This window comes from Gossypium arboreum, chromosome 4 (genome assembly GCF_025698485.1).
Source record: "Gossypium arboreum isolate Shixiya-1 chromosome 4, ASM2569848v2, whole genome shotgun sequence".
Classification (NCBI taxonomy): domain Eukaryota; kingdom Viridiplantae; phylum Streptophyta; class Magnoliopsida; order Malvales; family Malvaceae; genus Gossypium; species Gossypium arboreum.
Genome location: NC_069073.1, coordinates 17297995 through 17319246, shown reverse-complemented (window position 1 = coordinate 17319246; position 21252 = coordinate 17297995). Strand labels below are relative to the sequence as shown.

The window sequence follows — 21252 nt, the reverse complement described above, 5'->3', positions numbered from 1 at the left end:
CATCACTCACTTTTCATTCATTACATTTCTCTTCTCTTTTCCACGCATAGGCCTTCCCATTTCCCCATTTTTTTTAGCTAGAATTTTCCCTTAAGGAAAACCACTATTGGCCAGCCACATTGAGGAGTATTTTACAAAGGAGTAAACACGAGAACTAGAGGAAGCCACCACGATTGGTCTTTCAAGAACCGCTAAAATCATCAAGAGTTTCTTTTTTCCCATTCTCTAATTTTGTTCTTAGTTATTCAACATGTTCACAAATTGTTTTGATGTTTTTTCATTGACAATGATGGCTTAATTTTGTTTTGGCTAGAATGATTGCATTAATTTGATGGAGTTCATTTGATTCATGTTTATGATGTTATATGCCTCAGTTGCTCATGCTTCCAATTAAAATCATTTATGTATTATATGTATTAGCACATGTTTGAATGCATTAGAACATGTTTGAATGCATTAGAATTAGTTGATTAATCCTGACTAGATGGCAATTAATGGACACGATAATTGGAAGGTGCTTGCTTAATTTAGATCCTAATCTGATTAAATTAAAGGTTCGTAATAACTCGGAAGAGCTCTATTACCTTGCATAGCTTTAAGTTTGTGTGATTAAATTATTTCAAACCTGATCCGTCCTTGTTACTTCACATAAGTTCTAAGGAATCCTTAGTTAAATGTGGACATAAAAATATACATGTTTTTCTAAGTATAAGATTTTGAAAGAACTTATATTAGATTCCAAGTTAATGAACAATCAAGTTGCCATGGAATTTTTTTGGAACATTGTTAGGCATGATGAAAAATGAATTAAGTCAAATGTTGTAATTATTCTAGTTTAGTTATGTTATTGTTGTTAACTAGTGAAAATTGTTGCTAAACCATCACCTTGTATTTCATTTTATTTGCATTTAGGTTAACTTTCATTTAGTTAATTAACTTAATTTGACACCTATCACTCAAAATTATGTGTTTTCCTTAACCAATTTATGAATAATAATTTTACAATTATTGATTTAAACGCAGTCCTTGTGGAGACAATAAATCTAATACTTACGTATTACTTGATAATGATTGTGTACAATTGCACATTTCGTCACGAACCATCTCGGCATAACGGCTTCACCTTGTGAAAATACTGTAAGATTGTCATGTTATGTTACACCATCAACAAAAATTAGCTCTTAAGAAGTTGAAGCTTCGTGTCGTTTCTCTTGGAGAACAAACTTGCCAATGTATCCCACGCTTCTTTAGGAGTTTTGGCATCTCGGATGTGCTCTAGCACGTCTTTTTCAACTGTCATATGCAAAGCATACATTACTTTGCCCTCTTTAATCTTCCACTTCCGCATCATATCACTTGTAGGCTCTGCCACTAGTTACGTGATTTTGCTTCCGTTCACCACTTCCCACAGGTTTTGGCCTTGCAAGCATGACGTCATACATGTTGACCAAGATTTGTAGTTTTGATTATTGAGTTTCTTAACTCCACCTATGACATGAAGGTCACTCATTTTGCCAAGAGGAAACACATCAAACGATACAGAAACCTAGCTCGGATATCATGATGTAGAACACGCAACAGATAACATAAGAAAACAATAAAAATAAGGGAAGCTAAACTAAACTGATCGATAATTTCTGAAACCAACTGAATACCTTATATAGGCTTACATCCTATGACAAACTATTATCTTTAAAACTAGAGACGTATCCCATAACAAGCCACTATCCTTAAAACTAAAGATATCCCATGACAAACCACTATGCTAGAAAACAAAACCAACTAATTAAATTAAACATTGATTAAAGACTCAATTAATAAATCAACAGAAAACAATTAACAGATCAATAGACCAAACATAAACAACATAAACATTGCTAGTGATGCTGTTTATCATTCAGCTAAAGTTGAAACGAGCTATAGTTTAATTTTAAAAATATATATGTATTCTTTTTATTCCCAAAATTGGAATCGCAAGATTTAGTGTATAGATTCAACACTCAAAAATCAGGTCCAACTAACCCATACTCAAACCTCCAAAAATAGACGGTGAGAATGGTTTCCAACCAAATCAAAACAACTTCAAAACTAAGCTACAAGTGGCTCCAATGGCACGTGAACCAAAATAGATGAATGGCTTCCTCATTATTTCACTCAACTATTTAAACAAGTCTTAAGGGCTAGCAAACTGAAACAAACAAGTAGCTTTCATTTTATTTTATTTTGTTTATTTTGTTTTTTCAACTGTGACTTTTTAACTTAAAAATAAAAAATGGCAACAAAATCCGAATCAAAATTATGTTAATCCTATAATGGTAGGTAAAATTGATCGCCTGAGGCCCAAGGAATCTATCAATATGGGCATAAGATAAGACCGAAGATGGTGAATAAAACAATACGGACATAAATACAAAAAATAAATAAAAGGAAAATATAATTAAAAACAGAGGGCATTATTGTGATTATTCCATCCACCTAAAAGCAAAAATCTCAAAAAACGTAGGCTTTAAGTGAGAGAAAGAGAAGGAGGAGAGCAGAAGATTACAGTTGTTTCGTCATTTAAGATTTCTTTTGCTCTTCCTATTTCACCCTTCCCTCCTTCCTCTTATTTGCACTCCTCACCACTCTCCGCCATTGTCGTTTCGCCATTCCCAGCTCCCAAGCTTCACCGAACACTTTTTGGACGCGCTGCGTTTAGAGCTGAGAAAGAAGAAGAACAAGATAAGGCTTATTTTGATCCGCGAGGAGTAAAATTTGAGGAGGTGAAAGATGAATCGGAGCTTTAGGGCTCAGCAAGAAACGGCAATGCAAGCGGCGGTGTTGAAACAACGGCAACAATTAAGAGCTTCGATGATGAAAGAGAAAGAAGAAGAGCTTGCATTGTTTCTCGAGATGCGAAAACGTGAGAAAGAACAGAGTGATCTTCTTCTTAATCACTCCTATGAGGACTTCGACGCTCCATTAGGTGAAGTTTCTAAAATTTCTTCAACTTTTCTAGGGCATTTTTCTTTTTAATTTTAATTTTTGGTAATTTGGTAATTTCTTGAAACTGTAGGATCTAAACCTGGAACTTCACCGATATTTAATCTTTCAGCATCAACAACGACTCCGCCGAGAAAAGCGGCTGCCGCTGCCGATGATTTTCTTAATTCTGATGGTGATAAAAATGATTATGACTGGTAATTTGTTTGTTTATTCCTTTAATTTAATTTAATTTAATTTAATTTAAGGTATTGTTTGGCTGAAACCAAACTGCAAAAAGGCGCCTTTCGATCTAGAAGTGAATAAAAATTCTGAAGGATTAAAATTGTAATATCTTTACTATTTTTTAGATGCGGAGCATTATATTAGAATTAGCTTTCAGTTTAGATATTTCTTTATCTTTACTTTTAATATTGATATTGATTTATTTTAGCTTTTAGGAAATAAGAAGTATAAAGAATAATTACCAAAAGGCAGAAGCATTGGCAACAACCAAACAGAGCCTTGATTTTATAAATCATATTCATGCTTAGCTTAGTTTTGTTATCAGTTATTGGCAGGTTTTCGTATAATTTACTTAATCTTGTCCAATGTATTTTTAAGGCAATAGGAAGAAAAAGGCAAAAAACAAGTAAGAAGGGTTATAATTATTGGTGGCATGTTTAATTGATTAAGTTAATAATTTGATGGTTGTGATGGGAACTTTTAAAATGTGCCCTGGGGTCGCTAGTGGCAACTAGAGCATTTATTTTTTCTAAACATCAGTTGGCCATTTTGAAATATAATATTAGTGATGATTTGTTATGGTTTCTTTTGATGAATCGATTGCAGTCATGTTTTGGGGATTCAAACTTCAGTTTTCTACTTTTTAGTTGAGTTGAATTATTTTTCATTTTTAGAAACTTGATTCCATTTGTTTCTCATGGTTCTATGTTCTTTTCTGGTCCAGTCTGATCAGATTCAGATGTCATGTTTTGCGAATCCTATTAAGTTCGTTTTATACGTTGCCTTCTCTAAAAGAAGTTAGAACTTTGAAATTTTGTAGATTTTAACTGCTACTTGTGGACAAATCTAGGTTAGTTGCCTTAAAATATTTAAGTTTCAGATTTTCAAAGAAGCCAAATGTTCAAACTCAAGAGAAAATGTTTAGATGACAAATTTGTAGATTATGCTTGTAATTAGGTTCCAATGCTTTGATATAAATAGAGAAAGGGTCCCAAGACAAGGACTGAATTCGGAACTTCTTCTCTAATTGGGGACGAAAGATGTGTTAAGGTCTTTCACTTGCTTCAGCTTTGCACTAATCCTTTCTTTTTCCTACATGAATGTAACTAAGTTAAATTATTTTCTTTTAATATGACAGTATTAACAGGAAATCTCTTCCATGTCAGGCTTTTAACACCTCCTGGTACTCCTCTTTTTCCTTCCTTGGAGATGGAGTCACAGAAGACTGTAATGAGTCAGATTGGTACTCCCAAGGCTCGTCCAACTGCCCTGAAATCTAGAGTATGAAAATTTTTCTTAATGCTATGATATGGATTGCATGCCTTTTGAGAAATTTGGATTTTTCAATTACATGATATTGCTGTTTCTGGAAGTAGAAAGGTATCCCGTCACTCATCTATTAAATGAATCTGATCTCCTTTTTCACCTTGTTTTGATCAAATCTTAGCTCTGTTGTAACCATTCCACCGTGAAATTTGATTATTTCCTGCCATGATTTTAGATTAGTCTATGGTAAAAAATCAGCAAAGCTGTAAAGGCTCACTTTTGCATCTACGTTAAAAACCTTCTTTTAAACTTTGAACCAACAAAGATGACTGCCTGATATCTTGGAACTGAATATATTTTGCTTTGCTTATTACTGACTCGCCATTACATGAATTACTACTTTTTTGCACCTTAGTTGGAGTAACTATCATTATTGCCCAAATTCAAAAAGTATTTTGAAGTTTTAAAATCTGTGTACCTGTTAAGATATTATGGATGACCCAAGTTTCCAGAAAGATTTTTGTATTAAATCCTTAAAAGGCTATTTCCATAGTTTTGTTATGTTTTTCTGACCTTTAGGTGTTCTGATGATTGGGTTCATGAACTTATTTGGGTATTGATTTTTGTTCATTGTGTTTATAGCTAGCAAATCCCCAGCCTGAGTCTGCTGCTAGAGGCAACTTAGCACTGAATCAACCGGCTCTATCACCTGGATTGAATTCTACAGGGATTCGGAGGCCATCATCATCAGGGGGTCCAGGTTCAAGACCTGCAACACCCACTGGACGACCTACATTGACTGGATCTAAACCTACGAGATCATCAACACCAACATCTCGGGCCACGTTACAGTCGACTAAACCCTCTATTTCTGCATCCAAGCCTGTAGCAAAACCTTTAACTTCGTCAACTAAGCCCACAGTTTCTGCAGCCAAGGCTCCATCTCCTGCAACTAAGCCCACAGTTTCTGCAAGATCCTCCACACCAACAAGGTCCACAGCTAGGTCTTCTACACCAACTGCAAGATCTTCTATACCTTCATCCAAACCTGCATCAAGAGCAGCTACACCAACTCGTCGACCATCAACTCCATCAAATACTCCTAGTATATCTGCCCCTCCAATTAAATCATCTTCTTCAGTTACAAAGCCAACTCCTGCAGCATCCAGAAATTCTGTACCATCACGTGGTGCCTCACCGACTGTAGCATCTAGACCATGGAAGCCTTCTGAAATGCCTGGTTTCTCACTTGATGCTCCACCAAATTTAAGAACAACACTCCCTGATAGACCACTTTCGGCCACCAGAGGTAGGCCTGGAGCGCCAAGTGCTCGATCTTCTTCTGTTGAACCAGGTGCCATTGGTAGACCGAGACGACAGTCATGCTCTCCTTCAAGAGGACGCCTCCCTAATGGTGCGATGCTGCATTTAAGTGGTGGCTCTGTTCCTGCAGTAAGTCGTGGCTATTCCAAAGCTAGTGACAATGTGAGTCCTGTTGTTATTGGAACAAAAATGGTTGAGAGAGTGATAAACATGCGGAAATTGGCACCACCCAAGCAAGATGATAAAAATTCTCCTCAGGGTAACTCCTCTGGGAAGTCTGCTTCACCAGACAGTTCAGGCTTTGGAAGAACACTTTCAAAGAAATCACTGGATATGGCTATAAGGCATATGGTAACTATCTCCTAAAATTTTGTGGCATTATATTTTATACTTATCGAAATAGGATCCAATAAATGAGAGTGGAACAATCTAAATATGTTATTGTCAAGGTATCCCAAAAAGTCATTTATAGGAGGATGCCATGGGTATTCTCTCTGATTTGAATATTGTCTTGAGCAGGATATAAGGCGAAGCATTCCTGGAAATTTACGGCCGTTGATGACAAATATTCCAGCATCATCTATGTACAGTGTGCGATCAGGTCATACACGAAGCAGAACAATTAGTGTCTTGGATTCCCCTCTTGCTACAAGCAGTAATGGTAGTTCAGAGCTTAGTGTGAATAATAATGGCCATTGTTTTGATGGGAGCGAAGTAGAAGATGATATTGGCAGCGAGAGAGTTGGTCGATCCCCTAGCCGTGTCCATGCCAGGTGATGGTCAGTGTGTACAACCATGAGAAATACCCATACATATTGTTTAAAATTCTACAAGATTTAACATTTGGAGGACGAAGGACGTATCGAGATCATTATTCTAATATCCATGTAAAGCTAATTAGATTTGTTTACTGCTGTGTAATTCACCATCTTTTGTATTATTAGGTAAAGCCAGGTGGATGGTAAAACATGTTTCTTCCCCAAATTCTACACGGTGAGTTGTTGTTGTGAAACTAGCTGCTTTGAAATGGTGAAAAAGCTTTGTCAATTGAAAACTAGAGTTCAGCGTATTTACCTTAATTCTTTTTTCCCAATTGGAATGAATTTGTTTATGACATAAAATCTGCTCAATCTTTGTCTTTTCTTTCAATAATCTGGATTTGGAATTTTCTTTCCCGAAGTCATGGAATATGACAGGTCGAACCGGCAAAGTAATCTGTCCAATCAGGTGAGTATAAAATAACTAAAAAATTTTGAATAGGTTAAAAATTGGTTTCTCGAGAAAGGATAGGTTTTTTATTTTATTTTATTTTATTTTATGTATATATTTGTAATTAATGAACTATCTCATAGAGCAAGCAATACCATTATACCAAATGCATTTATTTCAATACTAACTTTGTACGTTAAAAGATAAAATGAAAAAAGAAAAAAAAAACGAAGTTTTGATCCAGATTATTTAACGTTGCCCCCGTATAATCTTAAGGGTGTGAGTGTATATATTAAATATTTGATTCATAATATTAGTTCATTGTTTTCGTGGAGTGGAATTCAGAAGGACCTAATTTAGAACACTGTCCTCCATTAATGTATCACAACAGTAACTTGGATTTTGATTTTGATTCAAGTAATAGAATCACAATCACATAACCAAATCCTTAATTAGAAAGTTGTTTGAGAAGCTGTTGTTGTGTCAACAAAAGGTTGAAAGCTGATTGAGAACTTGTAGCATGTGAGGAGGCCCTTTCAGATTCCCCAATTTACAAGATATTTCAAAGGCTTTCTCAGCTGTATTATTGAATTGCAAGACTATTCAGCATTCAGAAAGAAGCATCCCAACTTGGTCTGGAAAGTGACTTTCACTCAAAACTATCATGTAAGAGAATATTTCTGAGTATGCTAGACTCTTAACAGCTGGACCACATCTAACCACCCATCTTTTGTTTTTGCAGTTTTTATCCCCACCCCACTTTTATGTTAATATATTTTAACTTTTCCCTGCCCCCAGTATTAGTTTATACTCCGACTTTGATCTCATCTTGCTAGCATTTTAGTAAATATAGAGGGATCAAAGGATTTTATTTAAACTTGTCTACCCAACTTCGAAAATTCTAATAACAACCCTAATTTATCTCACTCAAAACTTCATTTTTTTTTCAAAAATCCGTCTTTATAAAATCGGAGTGGATAAGATTCCAATGGGTTTGTAGGTCTTTTACCTCCTCAGAGAGGGTTGCAAAAAAGAATAATGTTAAAACTTTGAACCGGGGCATCCATCATAACTTGCATAATTCTTCATAAGATGAAGGCGTCTTCAGCTGAAATCTACAACAGAATTGTTTGGTGGATTCCTTCCTATGTAAACAAACGAATTCGTATGATGATGCAGAGTGGATACCCTTAGATTTAGACCAATATGTGCCTAGTTTCAAAACCTTATATTACGTGTATTAATTAATTATGTTTTTTTTTGACTAAAAGATTTGACTGGAGTTTTATTAATAAATAAACTATCAAACAGAACTGGGCTAAGTCCATAATAGAAGCCCTACTAAAATTCCAAGCCTGCACAGATAGCAAAGCCGACCTAATAAAAAACTAGTCCATGAATCTTAAATATAAAATCAAAACAGGAAACCTAATAGTATCTTATCCAGTCAAATCACCAGTTGGGTCTTCAGTATGTTGTCGTTTCACATCCTCTCTAGCATTATGACGGTAGCAATTTCTAAGGGAAGCAATTTATTTCCTACTACCTTTCCAAACGGTCCTTCACCTTTATTTTCTTTCAATCCGGTTCTCTTGGGCTCCTCTCCTCCGATGCTTGACGATCAAAATCTGGAAGCCCTCCTACCAGGTAATGGTTAACTTCTCTCTTCAACGCTTCTTTTGCCAGAGCATGAGCATAAAAATTTTCTTTGTTGGGTATGAAATGGAACTTTATCTCTTGAAATCTGCCTTTCTTATGCTGAATATCTCTGATGATTGCACCGATGTTCAATTTGTCTATCTCTATGTTCTGGCATTTTTTAATTACTGTCTTTGAATCTCCCACAATTTCCAGTTTGTTTAGACCCATTAATAACCCTAACTTGACTGCTTGTAACCCTGCATGCACTTCTGCTATAAATGGATTTGCGATTTCGGAGTGGATGGTCGTTTTTGATGCAAGAATTTGTCCTTCCTCGTCTCGTACAAACAGTCCTGATGCCGATCTGAAGGCTTGTTGGTCAATGGCCGCGTCAAAGTAAATTGTGACTCCTGATCTTCTTCTTTCCTGTACAGCGCTTCCATTAGACTGAACGATAAGTCTCTTTTCTTTAATCTCGTTCAACTCAGAAATATAACTGTAAGTTTGTTTCGCAATGGCCCTCCTTGATACATTTATTTTATCATATATTAACCGATTTCTATTGAACCAAACTAGCCAAAGGCCGCAGCAAAAATAACGAATCTGTTCAGTCGTTCCTTGGCTAAAGACCCAGGTAAGCCATTCCCATATATTCTGGTGATTACGATTAAGTACCTATGAGAGCTTTAAATGATTCCAAACCTCTCTTGTCATAGGACACTGCTGAAAAATATGATAACTATCTTCCTCATTTTGTCGGCATTGAGGGCAAAGGGCGTTAGCTACTGCTTTCTTCTACTTGAGGTTGACTAATGAAGGAATGAAATTTCAAGATATTCTCCATACTGTTAATGTAACTTTTGAAGGGATGTGTAGCTTCCACAATTTTCTGTAAAAGTTATTAGTCTCGGTCTGTAAATTAATATTTCTAGGATCTTTGCTAGTCTCTTGTAATAGTTTATAGGCACTCCTTACCGATAATTCCCTTGACATCCCCCCTCCAAACTTGGAAGTCCTCGTGTGCTAGCTCTGCGAGTGGAATTTGCAAAATTTTTCTCGCAATTTCTGGTTGAAAGGTAGCAATTGCAACATCTGTATTCCAACTTCTATTGTTAGTTTCTATTAAATTTGATACTAACTTGATATTTTCTTGATTTCCATGATGTTGCAAACGATCTGTTTCGTTTCTTGATATCCACAATGTTAGAAAATTTGGACATCACATATATAATAAGGATAATTACATATTATTTATTATCATGATAGGTTAGCTTAAATTAAAAGTGATCTAATTTGGTTAGAATTTTATTGGGCTTTTAATTATTAAATAAAGTATGGGTCAAATATGTGTAGATACTCTTCTAATCAAATTCTAATTAATAATGGGTTAATTAGAATTTAATTAAAACTAATATGCTAAGGTTATAAATATTAGGGTTATGGTCCCTAAATTATACATAAAATATCTTTTTTAATATCCCATCATTAGGAAAGAGAGAGCAGATATTCTCCGAATTTCTTGTGTGTAATTTGAAAGATTAAATCTCCAAGTTCCAAAAAGTTTTAAGGAATCCATGGATTCAGGTATGCTTCTACATCTAGTTTTGTTCTTGATTTATTCTTAATGATTTGACATGACAGATCCTGGTTTATTAAGTTATATTGTAGATTTATTTTATAAATTCTAACAAGTGGCATTCGAGCCTCGTCATATCGAATCATTGGGAATTGATTCAGGTTCTTCATTTGAATAATTGATTCATGAAATTTCATGGGTTTTATATTTCGGATATATATGTTATTTTTGAAGATTTATATTAAAGTTTTTATTATCTTGAATTCATATAAAAAAATTCGGTGATTTTCAAATTAATAGATTCAATTATAAAGTTTAAAATATTTGTGTAATATTATTTGACACCTACGTTTTTAAGCTTTATTTGAAAATATTGCGATTCAGCCTGTGTATTTGTAAGGCATGTGATTATTATTATTTTAATCCATATGACATTTAAATATATATATTGAAATTGATTCATATATATGTTTTGTTTGTTTATATAAATATATAATATATGCATGCTTTGATTGGTTTAATGTTTTGGAAAATTATATAAATATATATGTTTTATCTTTTAATTTGATTGAAAGATGAAATTAAGGTAAATATTTTGGAACAAATAAATTTAGATTTTGGCTTTTAATTAAGGATATCTAATATTTTAAATAAATTAGTTGAAACAAAAAGCCGCCAAAGTGACCTCTTTTGTGTAGATTAGTTTATTTGAAATATTAAGATGGTTATATATTTTTTTAATTCATGCGTTTATTAATTGACCCAAAGGTAAGTTAATATTTGGCAGAATTACGACATCTGTGGTGATAAATGTGTGACAATTATAAGGTATTTTATGTGAGTAATAAGTTAGTCCAAAGATTAATTCATTGCTTAGTCCAAAGATTAATTCATTGCTTGGCATAGTTTATTGTCAATGTTTGATTGCTATAACAAGAGTACCGCTTATTATTAATATTATTGTCCAAAAACTTGATATTAATGTAGTGTTTGGTATCTTGAGATGGGATTAGCCATTATTTTGAATTTATTGTTTACTTATGAAGCTTGTTTTTGTTCTCTATTCAATTCATCTTCTGCTGCCACAATATCTGCTAATATAAATTCTATACCCATGCTTAATAAAACTAATTTTAAAGAATGGAAAAGGCACTTACTTATAATGCTTGGCTGTATGGACATAGACCTTGCACTAAGGGAAGAACAACCTACACCTCTCACTGCGGAAAGCACCCCTGATATTAAGAGGGACTTTGAGAGGTGGGATCGTTCAAATCGCATGAGTCTAATGATCATGAAACACAACATTCCAGAAGCCTTTAGGGGCACAGAATCTGAAGAGATTACTCAAGCCAAAGGTTTCCTTGATGAAATTGAGAAACGTTTTGCTAAAAACGATAAGGTTGAGATGACATCACTTTTGACTTCTTTGATGTCTATGAAGTATAAGGGTCAAGGAAACGTAAGGGAGTACATTATGGAGATGTTTCATACTGCTTCAAGACTTAAGGCACTTAAGATAGAGCTTTCTGAGGAATTGCTTATTCTTATGGTTTTGGTATCGCTTCCTACACAGTTTAACCAATTTAAAATTAGTTATAACTGTCAAAAGGAGAAATGGACCCTAAATGAGCTCATTTCTCATTATGTGCAAGAGGAAGAAAGGTTGAAGCGTGATAAGTTTGAAAGTACTCATTTGGCCAATGCCCCTAAGGACAAGGGCAAGAAAAAAAAATATCAGAATGAAGCTGCTAAGGGTCCAGCTCAAAAGAAACAACAACAAGCTACAGAAAGTTATTTCTTTTGTAATAAGTCTGGACACGTAAAGAAAGATTTACCAAATATCATGTTTGGCGTGTAAAGAAATGTATAATTCCTAATTTGGTCTATTCTGAGATTAATTTAGCTTCAGTACCTAGAAACACTTGGTGGATAGATTCTGGTGCTACTACTCACATAAGTGTTTCTATGCAGGGTTGCCTGAGTTATCGAAAGCCATGTGATGGTGAAAGACACATCTTTGTGGGTGATGAAAAATCGGTAGAAGTGGAAGCAATTGGGCATTTTAGGTTGTTTTAGGAACTAGTTTTTATTTGGATTTAAAAGAAACTTTTGTTGTACAGTCATTTAGACGAAATTTAGTTTCTGTTTCTTCGTTGGACAAATTTGGATATTATTGTTCATTCGGAAACAATCAATTTAATTTGTTTTTAAATTCAAATGTTATTGGAACTGGTTATTTAAATACTTATGACAACCTTTATTTGCTAGAAATAGTTGCATCCTATAATGAAACCTTTCATGTGGAATCACGTGTATTAAACGCAAATTAAATAAAGAAAATTCAGCATCATTATGGCATAGGCGCTTAGGTCATATCTCAAAAGTTAAAATTGAACGCCTTGTGTCTGATTGTATTTTAAAGTCCCTTGACTTCACAAACTTTGATGTTTGTATCGATTGCATCAAGGGAAAACAGGCCAAAACCAAGAAATTGGGTGCCAACAGATCTTCAGACGTCTTAGAATTAATTCATACAGATATTTGTGGGCCATTTCCTATGGCATCATGGAATGGTCAACAATATTTCATAACATTCATAGACGACTACTCACGTTATGGGTACCTATATCTCATTAATGAGAAATCTCAGTCTTTAGATGTGTTCAAAACTTATAAAGCTGAAGTTGAGAATCAACTCAACAAAAGGATTAAAAACGTCAGATCTGATTGTAGTGGTGAGTACTACGGTAGATATGATGGCTCAGGTGAACAATGTCCAGGAATATTTGCGAAATTCCTAGAGGAATGTGGTATTGTCCCACAGTACACCATGCTAAGATCACCAAGTATGAATGGTGTAGCTGAAAGATGAAACAAAACTCTTAAGGATATGGTAAGGAGCATGATTGCTTATTCTACCTTACCTGAGTCCCTTTGGGGAGAAGCATTAAAGACAGTAGCTTACATTCTGAATAGAGTACCCAATAAAATAGTTGCAAAAACACCTTATAAGCTTTGGACAAGTCAAAAGCCTAGTCTAAAACACTTTCACATTTGGGGATGTCCAGCTGAAGCAAGGCCTTATAGGCCACATGAAAAGAAATTAGACTCTAAAACAGTAAGCAGCTACTTTATTGGCTCTTTTGAGTGATCTAGGGGCTATAAATTTTATGATCCCATAATAAGGAATATTTTTGAGATAGGAACTGCAACATTTTTTGAGGATGTTGAGTTTGGAGGGAGAAATAAGGTTAAAGACATTGCTTTTGAGGAGGAATTGGATTCTAACTCTATTCCTACTATCACTTTTGATGATGTTCAGGTTCTTATACCTATCATTGATCAAGAAGTGAATCCAGAACCTCTACAAGACAGTGTTGAACAACTTCTTATTCAAAATGAGGTAACTGTTCCAGAAGAACAAACTCAACAACCTCAAGAACAAGTGCCATTAAGGAGGTCCACAAGAGAAAGGAGAAATGCTATTCCAGATGATTATATTGTATTTCTCCAAGAACATGAGGATGATAATGGAATGATGGAAGATGATCTAATCAACTTTCATCAGTCCATGAAAAGTTCTAATTCTCAAAAGTGGATTGATGCCATGAAAGATGAGTATAAATCTATGCAAGACAATAAAGTTTGGGAACTTGTCCCATTACTTGAAGGTGCAAAACCAATTAGTTGTAAATGAATATTTAAAACCAATAGAAATGCAAATGGTAATGTGGAAAGGTATAAGGTACGTCTTGTAGCTAAAGGATATACTCAGAAAGAAGGCATTGATTTTACAGAAACCTTCTCTCCAGTTTCATCGAAAGACTCCTTCAGGATAATCATGGCACTTGTTGCTTATTTTGATTTTGAGTTACATCAGATGGATGTTAAGATTGCGTTTCTTAATGGCGACATTGAAGAAACAATTTATATGGTTTAATCAGAAAATTTTAAGTCGAAAGACTTAAAGAATATGGTTTGCAAATTGACAAATCCATCTATGGACTCAAACAAGCTTCCTCTCAATGGTACCACAAGTTTCATCAAATAATTGTTTCGTTTAGTTTTGAGATAAATATTGTTGATGATTGTGTGTATCACAAATTCAATGGGAGTAAGTACATATTTCTGGTTCTATATGTTGATGACATTTTGCTTGCCACTAATGATATAGGCTTATTGCACGAAACCAAGAGATTTTTATCCAAGCATTTTGAGATGAAAGATCTTGGGGACGCCTCTTTTGTTTTAGGAATTTAGATACATCAAGATCGATTTCGAGGTGTTCTTGGATTATCACAAAAGAGCTATATCGATAAAGTACTCAAAAGGTTTGGCATGCAGAATTGTAGACCAGGTGACACCCTTGTCGCTAAAGGAGACAAATTTAGTCTTACTCAATGCCCTAAAAGTAACCTTGAAATTCAGGAAATGCAAAAGATTCCCTATGCATCAGTTGTTGGGAGTTTAATGTATGCTCAAGTATGTACGCGTCCGGATATTGCGTACATTGTTGGAATGTTAGGCAGATATTTAAGCAACTCCGGTATAGAACATTGGATAGTAGCCAAAAGGGTTATGAGATATCTTCAGAGAACAAAATATTACATGCTTACTTATAAGAGATCAGATCTTTTGGAGGTCATAAGGTATTCTGATTCTGATTTCGCTGGATGCCAAGATAGTAGGAAATCTACATCAGGCTATATTTACCTGTTAGCCGGAGGAGCTATATCTTGGAAAAGTGTCAAACAGATACTTGTAGCTTCATCCACTATAGCAGCAGAGTTTGTAGCATGCTATGAGGCATCAAACCATGGAATATGGTTGCGGAAATTTGTCACAGGGCTGCGCATTTTGGAGAATGTAGAAAGACCACTCAAATTATTTTGTAACCATAAGTCAACAGTGTTGTATTCCAATAACAACAGGAGTTCATCTAAGTCAAAGCATATTGACATAAAATTCCTAGTTGTAAAAGAAAGAGTGCAAAATGGTCAAATATCCATAGAGCGCATTGGGACAAACTCCATGATAGCGGATCGGCTCACAAAAGGTTTACCACCCAAGGTCTTTCATGAGCACACTGCTCACATGGATGTTACATTTTTGAGGATATCATGATTTAGTGGGAGTTTATATTTCAGACATTTATGTATTTGGTTATTTTTTTATCAGAAATGAAGCATTCAGTTTATTCACTCTGTTTATTATTTTGAAATTGACCTCACTTAAGTTTAAGGAGGACCAGTTGGAAATAGACATGTTTAGATCATATTGCATGTAATTTCCATGCTACACATCTATACTTGATCTATGTCATTTGGTTGTGTTAATATATGTGATCATGGATGGATTTAGTTACGATATTTGTAACGAAAGTTGTCTTGGTTCTATGTTAACATAATTAATGGACGAGATTGCACGGAATGCCTTTTGGTTATGGTAGTAAAATTGTGAGCTCATAAGGTTATATAATGACATGTAATTATAAAGTAATTAGTATATATATGTGGTCCAAGTAGGAGATTGTTGGAAAATTTGGACATCCCATATATAATAAGGATAATTATATGTTATTATTTACTATCATGATAGGTTAGCCCAAATTAAAAGTGATCTAATTTGGTTAGAATTTTATTGGGCTTTTAATTATTAAATAAAGTATGGGTCAAATATGTGTAGATACTCTTCTAATCAAATTCTAATTAATGATGGGCTAATTAGAATTTGATTAGAACTAATACGCTAAGGTTATAAATATTAGGGTTATGGTCCTCAAATTATACACAATATATCTTTTCTAATATCCCATCATTAGGAAATAGAGAGCAGATATTCTCTGAATTTCTTGTGTACTAATTTGGAAGATCAAATCCCCAAGTTCCAAAAAGTTTCAAGGAATCCATGAATTCAGGTACGCTTCCGCGTCTAGTTTTGTTCTTGATTTATTCTTAATGATTTGACATGATAGATCCTGGTTTATTAAGTTATATTGTAGATTTATTTTATAAATTCTAACACACAAATCTCCCAATACTAAAATTTTATCACCTGTTCCAACCCTCCAGCATAAGCCTTTCTCCAAGAGACCTTGTGCTGCCCAAACGCTTTTCCAGGTAAGTAAAGGTAAATTCCCTAATCGAGCTTTATAAAAGTCTAAATTAGGATAATATTTTTCTTTTAAAACATGCGCTAATAATGAATCTGGAAAATTAACAAGACGCCAACCTTATTTTGCTAACAACGCAATGTTAAATTTTGCAAGATCATGAAAACCAAGTCCACCGTCTTCTTTTAGCGAACATAATTCTTTCCAAACTCACCAATGAATGCCTTTTTTATTTCGACCTCTTTGCCACCAGAATTTAGCTATAATTCCCTCTAGGTCAGGATAGATTGTAGAATGGCTTTAATGAAGATTTTTTCCTCCTTGTGAAAGATGTCTTATACTCCAATTATTGATCTTTTGTTTAGATCTATCTTTCAAAGCTCGGAAAGACGATCTTTTCTTCCTCCCCACCAAATTCGGAAGCCCTAAATACCGTTCTGGATTTGTTGATCTTTATACCCTTAAGATGTTTGAGACATCTTGTGTATTTAAACTGAAGAACACTATTGACTTTTCATAATTAACATGCTGTCTTGAGCATATTTCATATTCTTTTAGAATCAACTTGAGAGATTGTGCCCCTTGTTATGTAGCTTCTGTAATCAAAATGCAATCGTTCGCAAAGAGTAAGTAAGAAATAGATGGCCCATTTCGACTTGCTTTCACTTCGTTAAGAATTTTCCTCTTAAACGCTATCCTCATCAGACTAGAAAGACCCTCCCCATAGAATAGAAACAAAAACGGACTTAAGAGATCCCCTTGTCGTAATCCTCGAGTGGGATAAAAGATCTCCCCTATATTTCCATTAATGACAACAAAATATGAGACTATGGACACACACTTTATTAGAGACTTTAACCATCCTACATCAAATCCCATTTTCTTCATAATCTCTTCCGCAAAATTCCATTCAACTCTGTCATATGCCTTGCTCATATCTAACTTTACTTCCATTAGACCCTTCCTTCCAAGCTTCTTTTTCTTTAAAGTATGCAGTGTTTCATATGAAAGTAATACATTGTCAAAAATCAGCCTCCCTGGTACAAAAGTACTCTGTGTTAAATCAATGCATTTTTCAATCACTCTCCGAAGCCGATTGGCAATCACCTTAGCTATCAATTTATACAACATGTTGCATAGACTTATAGATCTAAATTGAGTAATACTGGTAGGGTTAGAAGTTTTTGGTATAAGCACAATGTTTGTTTTATTGATCAAGCCTAAGTCCATATCTCCGCTCAATTTCTGAAGGCAATATTTTGAAACATCCTCACCAATAATGGGCCAACACTTTTGATAAAATAAGGCTGGAAATCCATCTTCCTCTGATGCTTTCGTGGGACCTAATTCTGATACAGCTTCCCAAATCTCCTCCTTTGTATACCTTGATGTTAATCTTCGATTGTCTTCTTCAGAAACACAACAATCAATGCTAAACAGAATTTGATCTAAATTTCCTGATACATCTAACGAGAATAATTTCTGAAAAAAACGCTCTCGCGATATCCCCTATCTCCTTATCTTCTTCTGTTATCCTGCCGTCTTCAAATTGAATTTTCTGAATCAGATTTCTCCTTTTCCTCTGAGTTGCTTGCTTATGAAAAAATGATGTATTTTTGTCCCCAAGTTTCAACCAATTAATCCGAGCCCTATGTTCTCAATAACATTCATCCTTCTCAATTTCAAAATTCAACTGAATTTTAGTATCTATTATTTCTGCCAGAGTTTCGTCTTTTCTATCAGCTTCCAATAAAGTTGCCAATTTATAGGACAATACCTCTTTTTTGAACTTTCTTCTTCTTCCAATCTACTTTGCCCACCCCTCTAGATTTTTCCCCATATTTTTCAACTTGTGTAAAAGATCTCCGGTGGAGCTTCCCCAAATACTTCGAACCTCCTCAAAAAACGTTTCTTCTAAAATCCACCAGGCTTCAAACTTAAAGCTCTTAGCAATCTGTCTTCTTTTACCCCTATCTGTAGCAATGAGTAAAGGGCAATGATTTGAAAAGGAATAAGTAATGTATTGAATTGACGATTCAGGAAACAAAGACATCCATTTTTTAGTCGCTACACCCCGATCTAATCTCTCCTGAATATTTGTTTCTGGAAAATTACCCCTCTCCCAAGTAAACCATCTTCCTGAGTAACCTACATCAATCAAGTTACACTCTTCTAACACTTTTCGAAAAGCTTCCATCCTTCTTTCATTTCTAGGTAATCCACCTTTCTTTTCAAACCCATATAGAATCTCATTAAAATCCCCACAAACCAGTCAAGGGTAATCACCATTATTCCTTAAACGTTTTAAAAGATGCCAAGATTCATCCCTATAATGTGAATAAGGAAAACCATAGAACCCTATAAATCTCTATTTTTTCCCATCATCTGTATTTTCAATTAAAACATCAATATGTCGAATTGAATAAGTTTGAAGTGTTATATCAATTGTCCCACGCCATGCTAAACATAATCCTCCTTTTGAACCAACCGCTGCCATTTTCACTCCATAGTGATAACCACAATTACGTCAAACTTTCTAACTTTGTCTCCATAAAGAAGACCATATGGGGATTTTGTAACCTCAGCATATGCCGAAGTCTTGTAACTGTCCGTGGGTTCTCCAGTCCACGAACATTCCAGCTCAATATTTTCATTGCGTCCGGTCGGCATGCCTTTTGGTAGCCGTCGATGTTAAGTTGTTGATTTCAGATATCCTCCTACTTCTGTTTGCGATAATGCTATTCTCTTCAGTCTTACCTCTAGCCCTTTTTTTTCATTCTCCCCCCAATAACACATTATCTTCTAAGTCATGATCCATAACATTTAGGAATTGACCAGATACGAATCTTCCCCCCTATCTGTGCAGATGGCATTCTTCTTTCTAAACTGAATCCCAGTATAGGATCAATCGTCTTTGTGCTTTCTTCTACTTTATTAATTCCCCCCACTGTAAGTACTTGGTTTTTGTCCTCCACAATATCCCCTACCAAACACTTTCCCTTCCTCTCGTAGCCAAACACTATTCATTGCTTGGGCTCTCCTAGATTGGGCACGTAGAGTTAGGTCCCAGCCCATCTCAGCAACTTCCACCCCTAACATCATATTTGCTTCACAAAAGGAATCACTATGCCCTAATTTAACACAATAAAAACAAAACAAAGACAGTCTTTCATATTTAAATCTGACATAAGAACATTTATCACGGACCATGATTTGTTTCTTTCTTTTAAGAGTCTTTCGAACATCAACTCTAACACGTATCCTCATAAAATTTCTATTTTCCTTACCTAGACTTGAACAGTCATATTCCATGAAGTTTCCTATGAAATTTCCTAATTGCACAGCCAAATTTTCAGAATAAAAGCCTATAGGGACGTCATAAACTTGTACCCAAAAAGGAGTAACAATTAAAGGGACTGTTAATGGATCCTTCCCCCATTGCAACTAGTGCAAAATCAATAAATGATTATTAAAAGACCATGGAGATCCCTTTAAGACCCTTTCCATTTCCATGATGTGATAAAATTGGAATAAATACCTTTTTTCCCCCAGATCACGAATCTGAATCCCTCAAACAGGGTGCCATATATTAGCCATGGTGTTCGTCATTGCTGGAAACTGTATGATACTGGTTGGTAAAAAGCACCCTACCAAACAAAGATCTTCTTCTTCCCTTCTCAAACCTAAATCTGCCTGTAATTGCAAAACTGCTTCTTCCTCTTCCTCAAGGGATAATCCAGCAAACTCCATTTCCATTGATACGAATGAACTATCTATGCCTTGATGCCTTTTGCTAGTAACTTTAAGAAAACTGCACCAATTAACACTACCAACATAAGAGAACGAAACGAAATAACAAAGAAAACCTAGAAAAAAGCGTGCCAAAAGGGCAGACAAAAGCGTGCTAGGGTAGCAGACTAGTAATAGATGATTTATAGTATAGCAACTATTCATGATTTGTTGCTAATTAATTATGTTTTTATTTTGGGTAAACTATATGTTTTTTCTTTTGTTAAATTTAGTCACTCTAATTAAGATAATTGTTCAAATTAATTACTGCCGTAAAAAATCTATTAATCCACAAACATATTGCAGATGTGGTATGTTAGCCTATTGAGTGATTGATATGTGACTTTTTTTTTCTTTTACTAAAGTTAGGTATCTCTATATAATTAATCCAAAACATTTGTTTTTTTGTTTGTTTATTGGTAAATTAAGAAAGTCCTCATGATCATCATAAATCCCAGACTCTTGCTCCAGAGAGAAACTGTTGCTGGAACCGGTTGCCGCCCCCCGGAAAGTGTGGACGTGCATGTAGCAAACGTTGTACTCATTTATTTGGGATCATTTCTGGTGCATCAGCTATCCCACTTTTGGTGGGATACTTGGGATCCCATCATTAGCATCCTTCCCTTTTATCTCCAAAACCATCTGCTTTGAACTCGATACCGTAAAACTTGCAATATTGGTTTCTAGGAATAAAAGTCAATCAAGATTAGAATTGCAGTATACCAATTATCATATGACAATACGCACTTAAGTTCAACAATTAGCTTAACCTTCTCTTTCTTTTCATTATTACGATTGCTTTTGTCAATGCTGGAAAAGGATGACCTGCAAAGAACAGAAAACATGTCGAAAACTTCCATTTATAAGAAGTTTAATCTCTCTTCCCATCTGCCATGAAAGTCCAACATTCAATTAAAGTTACCATCTTTCACATAAAACTCATATCCTTCTTTGGGGGTTTTTGCAACAATAGTCCCATTGACAAGCGGTTTGCTCTTTCGGGTACTACGTTTGCTATGCGCACGTCCACACTTTTCGTGCGCGGCAACAGTTTCTCCATGGAGCAAGAGCTGCTGCTTTCGAGGACCGAAACTGAATTGGATGTCTGGAATTGATTAGCACGAGA

At 34.9% G+C, this 21252-nt stretch overlaps 2 protein-coding genes across 4 annotated transcripts; one reads left to right on the top strand and one right to left on the bottom strand.

Annotated features, from left to right (window-relative positions):
- The first annotated feature begins 2324 nt into the window (after positions 1-2324).
- LOC108460549 (uncharacterized) lies at positions 2325-6917 on the top strand. Of its 3 annotated transcripts, XM_053027034.1 has the most exons (6): positions 2387-2965; positions 3056-3179; positions 4374-4488; positions 5116-6147; positions 6316-6569; positions 6741-6917. In XM_053027034.1, the coding sequence occupies exons 1-6, from the start codon at positions 2770-2772 to the stop codon at positions 6742-6744; spliced, it is 1725 nt and encodes a 574-aa protein (XP_052882994.1). In that variant the 5' UTR covers positions 2387-2769; the 3' UTR covers positions 6745-6917. The 3 variants fall into 3 exon arrangements, with proteins under 3 accessions (XP_017615563.1, XP_052882994.1, XP_052882995.1); XM_017760074.2 differs by having other exon boundaries at positions 2325-2965; positions 6316-6917; XM_053027035.1 differs by having other exon boundaries at positions 2394-2965; positions 3095-3179; positions 6316-6917.
- Positions 6918-8285: 1368 nt separating this feature from the next.
- LOC108458527 (uncharacterized) lies at positions 8286-9639 on the bottom strand. The gene is made up of 2 exons (XM_053026742.1): positions 9622-9639; positions 8286-9321 (listed from the first exon to the last, which is right to left on the bottom strand). The coding sequence occupies exons 1-2, from the start codon at positions 9637-9639 to the stop codon at positions 8584-8586; spliced, it is 756 nt and encodes a 251-aa protein (XP_052882702.1). The 3' UTR covers positions 8286-8583.
- Between the last annotated feature and the right edge of the window lie 11613 nt (positions 9640-21252).